The 7,153-nt window shown below is 42.9% G+C and overlaps 1 protein-coding gene across 1 annotated transcript in view; it reads left to right on the forward strand.

The window, feature by feature from the left end:
• ESR2 (estrogen receptor 2) overlaps positions 1-6,199 on the forward strand; it is a 32,482-nt gene extending 26,283 nt beyond the window's left edge. Inside the window, exons 6-8 of the mRNA XM_026849548.1 lie at positions 1,622-1,755; positions 3,431-3,605; positions 5,363-6,199. Of these exons, the coding sequence (XP_026705349.1) occupies positions 1,622-1,755; positions 3,431-3,605; positions 5,363-5,552 (499 nt within the window). The 3' untranslated portion in view covers positions 5,553-6,199. The remainder of the gene's footprint in view (positions 1-1,621; positions 1,756-3,430; positions 3,606-5,362) is intronic.
• The last annotated feature ends 954 nt before the right edge of the window (positions 6,200-7,153 follow it).

Genomic DNA, 7,153 nt, shown 5'->3' on the forward strand with positions numbered 1-7,153 from the left:
AAAGTTCTTTAATTCTCCTGCACTGCTGTGCTTAAGTCTGTCTCATCTTAAAAGCATCACAGAGAAAAAGAAATCTCATATTACAGATAGTATAAGAAGCATCCCTTTGCATACTGTGTCATAGAGCTTAATTGCTTTTTTTAGTCCAGTACATGTGTCCCGATCCAATGTCAGGGGAGGTTTCAATACGATCCCAAGAGAGAGATTAAGACACAAACTAGGTCAAATGCCGTATACCCAAAATAGGTTTTTATTATTAAAAAAGTGAAGAGGGGTAGCGATAGGACAGAATAGAATGAAAAGGCAGAAATAAAGCAAGGATGGGGGATAGGCCTCAAGAATAGTCACCACCATGGATCCAGCAGCATCCCGTTGGTCCTCAGCCTTCAGCTCTTCGGTGGTGGCTGCACACAGGTCAGGCCTCAATGGTAAATGCACCAAGAGCAAGATTTTCTGCTGCCTTTTTAAGTTCATCGTACCAGTTGATCAGCATATCTGCTCACCTTTAGGTTTTTTTTTTTTCCTCTGGTCCAACAGGTTTTGTTGCATCCTGCGTCAAGGGCAGGAACGTTTGCCTCTTATCAGTTCGTTGCCAATGCAGGCATGGGGTCTGGCCTCCACAATAGAGCCACAAACGGCTACAGGATGGGGCAGCTCAGTCCATGTCTGCCCCTTTGAGGTTTATGTAAAGAGTCCGGACAATGCAACTGCAAAGAGGTGGAGAGTGCATCCTTCAATACACTCCGCTCCTCTGGGCAGCATCCCCCAGAGCCATTCACAGGGCGCAGCAGCTTCACTTGGAGGTTTGCACAAACACGAGCAAGCTTTGAGACAGCCAGAGGACATTTCAATCTCTCACAACATGTAAAAAAAACTAACCAAAAATCAGGAACAGTAACTTCAGTGGTTTGAAATCTGCTGCTGCTTAATTTTAAACCCAATGGAATGGATTAGCGCTGTTTGGGGTTTTTGTAGATCAGAAAATGGAGCCATTTCTAATATCCAAAATGAGAAAGTTGCATTCAGTAAACACTTGCAAACAAAAAATAACCAAACCACAAAGCCACGAAGAACCCAAAAATCTATTTACATCTTCACTCTCAAAGAAGAAGGTGCTGAGGAATGGGGGGTAGAGGTTGTTTTATTCTTTTTTAATGTCTTATTGTTCCAAGAAACTTTTTTTTAGTGGATCTTTCTTATTCACCAAGTCCTGAGGCTTGTCAAATACAAATAGTGATGTCGCTGATCATAGTATTAACTCCTTGTGAAACAAATCTGTAAAATGATTCAAGGTGGTACTGTGCCCTGCACTACAGAGTTTCAAACTGATTTTCCAGAATTATAATAGTCATGAAGTTAAAGCCTCTTACCGAAATATGATCTTACTTTCTTGTAGTTTATCCTGCATGCGCTTTAAAGAGAAAAATCAGTTTCTTAGAGGTGCTGACCTTTTATACCGGTGTAATTTCCAATTTAGTTATCATGATGGAACCTTTTGAATTCTCCCAAAGGTGAGATGGATAGGCCTTTTACAGCCTCCTTTGGGCTTTGAATTTTATCTAGCTGAGTTAGAGTTCCTTAATTCTACTTTTTCAGTACCATTTTAAATGTGTTTCTATAGGGATGAGGGCAAATGCGTAGAGGGAATTTTGGAGATCTTTGATATGCTCCTGGCCATGACCTCGAGGTTCCGAGAGCTGAAACTGCAGCACAAGGAGTATCTGTGTGTCAAGGCAATGATCCTCCTCAATTCCAGTGAGTATGCAGTTGACTCTGGCACTCACCAAAGTGTACTTTTTATTTCGAGGGTGCCTGGGAAATCAGCCTTTAAAAATGGCAGAAATATCAAAGCTGCTGAAAGAGAACAATAGGAAAGGACTTCTAACTGTCAGATTGTAAAGGAATTTTGCTCAAGAAACTTCTGAGCTGCACCATTTGCTGGTTGTAGGGTTTATGTCCTGTTGTAAGAACTGCATGAAAGACCCAAAATCTGAAAGTTTCTCACAAAGTGGAGCTCATGGCTCTGGCTGTGGGCACGTTCCCAACGAGAACTTTTGCTCCTGTCTCTGTGCATCCTGGTTACGTGTAAAGTTGCTGTACAGCTCTACAAACCTGTCCTTAATTCTGAATTCTAATAGAACTAGTAACTCAACTGAGTTATGATTAATTGGGCTTAAATATTCCTGTTTAATGGTAATTAAATGGTAGAAATTATTGAAAATAATGGTTCTGCAGGATGAATTTCAGGATAGGAGCTTTGCTTTGCAGCCTTTTACACAAGGCAAATAGGAGTGTGTGTTTGCTAGTTTAGGGTAGTCTGCAGTAAAATAATTTTATTCCCCAGAAAATTTTGTAATTAATGTTGTCCAAAAAATACAACAACAAAATAACGGCTAACTATTTACATCTACTGTTTTCAGCAAGGAACTTCTGCATAATTCTCAGCACAGTTCTGAAGAGGAATAGTCCAACTGTTATTCTACTTGTTTATTGATGGATACCATTATTTCAGCAGACAACAAAAGCTGTTCTTTTTTTTAAAAAAAAACCAAACAAACCCACACTTCACAACAAGCAAGCAAGCAACCAAAAAACCCAGCAAAAACCCATGTTCATCAGCTGTATTTGCTTCAAAGCCTCACCTCTCAAACAAATCTCTCACTTCATCTCTCTTTGCTCTCCTTTCTTGCTGAAGTTAATATTTTACTCCTAAGTTTCAAAGTGTTTTGGATCTGTGTCCTTCCAGAAGTATCTTTTGGAGGATTTTCTTTTTCTCTTCTGCTCTATCAGTAACACTACTGTGTGTTCCCAGACCTTCCTAGTGGCGATTTCTTCTCTCCTCTCTCCATATCAGCAGTTCCTTTTTTTTTATTTTTGCTGACTTTTAAGGTTTCTCACTGTAGGCAAGTGCTGTATTGTGGCACCCTTAGTGAGCTGTAGGGAGACCATGGCAGGCTGGATCCATGAGCAGTGTCTCTCACCACGTTCTCCTCCCTCCATATGGTATATTCAAGTAAAAAATATTTTTTTTCAGCAAGAGGGATTAGAGAAACCGTAATTCTATATTTCATAATAGTTACTAAACCACAAGATACAGAGCAATTCAAAGGGAAAAAACAAAACTGGAGAATGGAGATCATGTCCATTCTCTGGACTGAAGGGTCTATGTTCAACATGTTGTCTTGGGAGGATTTAGGAGAATTACTCAGTTTGCAAATGGTGTGGCCATCAAATTTTTGCAAAGGAATGTAAATTGAAGCTTGATGTGGCACATGGAGCATCATTTGTACAGGTTTGGGGGGGAGTGGGGGTGGTGTCAAGAAACGTATCTTCTCTAATCCTGTTGAAATATTACATCAGAAAAAATCCAGTCATAGCTTTTTTTTTTGTCCTCATGAGCAGGGAGTATTTCTCTCTCTTCTCTGGTTAGGCATGTTTCCCTTGTCAACAGAGGAACCTGAAAGCAACAGGAAACGGCATCACCTGCTTAACGTAGTCACTGATGCTTTGGTGTGGGTTATTGCCAAGAGCGGAATCCCCTCGCAGCAACAGACAACTCGTCTGGCCAATTTGTTGATGCTGCTCTCTCACGTCAGACATGCCAGGTAAGTTTTACAGAATATGTGTAACACACAAGGTGTTAGTCTATCTTTGTTTATTACAGCAACAAAGCAAGGCTTGAACTCCGGAGCACTCCTGAGGGAATCCTGGTACTGCTCTTCATCTCTGTTCATTGTAAAGCTTTCATTCCCAGCACAACTAAATAGGCAATATACTCAAGTGCTTGCTGGCACCCAGAATCATTGTGTTGAAAGCTGTCTTAACTGTATTATATCAAATTGCTCATTATGTATCTGCCTGAAATGTTAAACAATAATAACACAAATCCAGTCTTTCAAAAAGCCTCTCACCCAGACACCAAAACTCTTCTACCCAAAGTAAAAGTCTCTTTCAAAACCGATCTGCAGTGCAGGCTTTGGTGAAGCAAAGTGTACTTTGGGTGCCATGTGGTTCCCGGGCCAAATTTGTTGTGGGTCCTGGGAGCAACTAACTGTTAGGTCTTTTATTCAGAACCACAACATTTTTGCCATGTGACTCATGCTACCGCAATGCCAGGCTCCTGCTTTCCCCATGGGAAGCAGCTCCTCTGCTCCCTGCATGTTCCTGGACCTCCGTGAGCTGCTCGTCTCTGCTGCAGTACAGCAGATTCAAGGCAGGGCCCTACAAACAGATGCATGAATTTTCAGGCTGTTTGTAATTTTAAATTCTTACCCAGAGACCAGCTATTTGTAAAGCTGTCTTATGGCTTGGCTGTGGAGGGTGTCCAGGGAAGACAGTCCTGGGACCAGGCTGGAACATCAAAGGAGAGAGAGATGGTCATACCTGACCCTGTTTAGGGACACTGGAAGAGGCACAGCCACCTTGGCAACAAGTGTCCTGGGAGAGCAGGTGGCCACAGCAGGGACCCGACTGTGCCAACAGGCAGCTTTTAACAGCCCGTTTGTGAGCTGGGCGTGGGTTTGAGAGCTGGCCCTGCAGAAGCTGCAGCAGCAGCCAGAGCTGAACCCGACCTACAGCTCTGATGCACTGCTGGCACCTAGGTTGCTCACTGTGGTGTGACACCGCATCACGGCAGCACTTGTTCTGGCATGGCATGAATAAACATTGTGAATCTTTGCAAAATTTTTTTATTTTTTTATTAAAGCAAGAGTTTTTATGCTGTACCTGCCTCAGCTGAAGTCTGGAGGCTACTTCGTTGTAACCTGAATCCTTTACATTGCTCAGCACTGGTCAGTCAATTTTACTTTGTTCTGGAAATAAGTGATGCACTTGGCCTTATCAAATGGCGCAGGATCCTCAAGAGCTGGATGTAGGAGGTGGGGGCTGCAATTCCTTCTTTGCCGTGATCTGATACTGGACATGCAGAGAGGAAACGAACTGCTTGAAGTTAGCCAGGGTAGTTTGGTCTTGGTCTACTCAACCAGGCAGGAGACGTAGGGAGTCACTAGAGCTACACGTTGTAACTTCCCCTTTTGTACAAAGCTGCAGCGTGGGGGCCTCCCACATTTACAGCATCAGAGAGGTTTTCTCTTTGATTTCAATCAGGTTGATATATCTGCGTTGTTTTCTGAGGCCGGTTTGTGCCATGTAAAACAAATCTTGGTTCTCTAAATAGTAAACCACTCGGCTTTAAACTATTAGGATGTTGTTACTGTTGGTAGTGGTAAGTGATTTCAGAGACTACAGCAGCTAAATCCTCTTCACTCCTAATAAGAAAGACTTTCTTGAAGCCATGAGCACGTCTTCCTCCTCTGCTTTGTTGGACCCAGATTGCTGACTTGTTTGCTGTTCTCCTTCACAGTAACAAGGGAATGGAGCATCTCCTGAGCATGAAGTGTAAAAATGTGGTCCCAGTGTATGACTTGCTGCTGGAGATGTTGAATGCACACACTCTTCGAGGGCAGAGGAAGTCCCCGGTCACACATCCGGAACTTGGCCCGTTAGAGCAAACGGAGACTGGAGACAGTCTGCGAAACGGGGCAACCCAGTAATTCTGTCAAGACTCAGAAATGTGAAGCTTGTTCAAAGCTGTGGGAGAAAATCAAACTACTGTGATGGGACTGCTGAAGTGTGGCGCAGTGCAAGTCCTCATCTCTTCTAGATTTGCACATTGGTGTCTCGGGAAAGGCTTGTGGGACGCACACCTCTGTGTTTCTGACATTATAATAGCTGCACTTTTATAGTGCCTTTTCTGAGACTCTTCAAAAGCACCTTATGAAATTAAGCCTCAGAGCAGTACTGGGAGACAGGGAATGACTGCCTCTCCTTTTCAGAGGCAGGTGAACTGAGACAGAGGTAAAGAGCCTGCTTTAAGGTGACAGAAGAAGTCTGTGTCAGGACTAGCAGTGAGCACCCAGGTCTCCATCTCCCAGACTGTGGTTTTTAAGTGCTGACTAGACAATGTCCTCTTTCAGCACGAGATTGTATGAAAGGTAGAGCAGCATCGTCTGGGACAGATCCACTTCCCTGTGTGTGCTGGTCCCCGGGGAATACAGCTGATCTAGACGAAGTGCTGAGATATGTACAGTGTAAAGGAGTTTCTTCTGTTCTTAAATATGCAATGCCTGCAAGGGCCTTCATTTGAAGGCCATTCAGAATAGCTTCTAGGGCCAGTTCAGAGCCTCTTCAGAAATGTTAAACCAAGCTTAAGTTTATATTTTGTGAGCCTGTTCTTAACACTCACATTATTATCTGTGTATACTTCTTCAGTGCTTTCAACAATGACCAAACTGCCTGGATATTTCAGTCAATGCTGACCTTTGAAACGTGTTTTGTCTGTGAGATTAACATGTTGTTTTATATATTTATTAATGATGTTAAATCTATTATAATATTTAGGTACAAGAGGTTGTTCTGTGAATATTAACGGTTTGTATTTGTATATGATCTGCTAATCAGGGCTTGTGGAATCAGCTAGAAACAAACCATCCTCCCCTCCCCCTTTTGACTCACATGTGGAATTATGTTCCACCCACCCAAAAGCCCCTTGCAGGGGGTGAGGCTGCAGACAGGAACCTAAGCTGGGACCTGCTTTTGCCTGCTGCCCCCCCCGGTTTGCTGCTTGCTTGTTCTCAAAGCGCATGGCACCTTAGCTGTGGTTTCTGTATCTTGTATAGGATCCCTCAAAGAGGAGCGGGGACGATGGTTCTGGCACTTGCTTTGCTTTGCAAGTGTGATGGCTTGTTTGAATTTCACTGAGGGTGCGTGTTTAAACCCCCCTGTTCTGATTTTTGCATGCCAGTAAGCTGCACCGAGGAAAAAAAAAAACAGAGGAAATAGCCTGGCCGGTGACCTCAGTGCAGAGCAGGATGGCATCATTCATTCTGGCAACTGCCAATATCGCATTTTGACGTGAGCTAGAATTGCAGTCACTCTAAATGGATATGTTTAAATATAACACATGCATGTTCTGGGCATTTTGGGTATGGTGAAATTAAATTGGGATCACACCAAAAGTCTATTTTGAGCCAATAAATCTTTTGGATTAGGGACTTTCATTAGTATGTCATTTGAATACTTAGAATATTAGCCAAATCTTTGATCTTGGTGTTTTTTTAAAGCCAAGGACAGTATTTTTTATAGGACGGGCATA

The sequence above is a fragment of the Athene cunicularia genome, assembly GCF_003259725.1.
Source record: "Athene cunicularia isolate RWA chromosome 5 unlocalized genomic scaffold, athCun1 chr5_part1, whole genome shotgun sequence".
NCBI classification, from domain to species: Eukaryota; Metazoa; Chordata; class Aves; order Strigiformes; family Strigidae; genus Athene; species Athene cunicularia.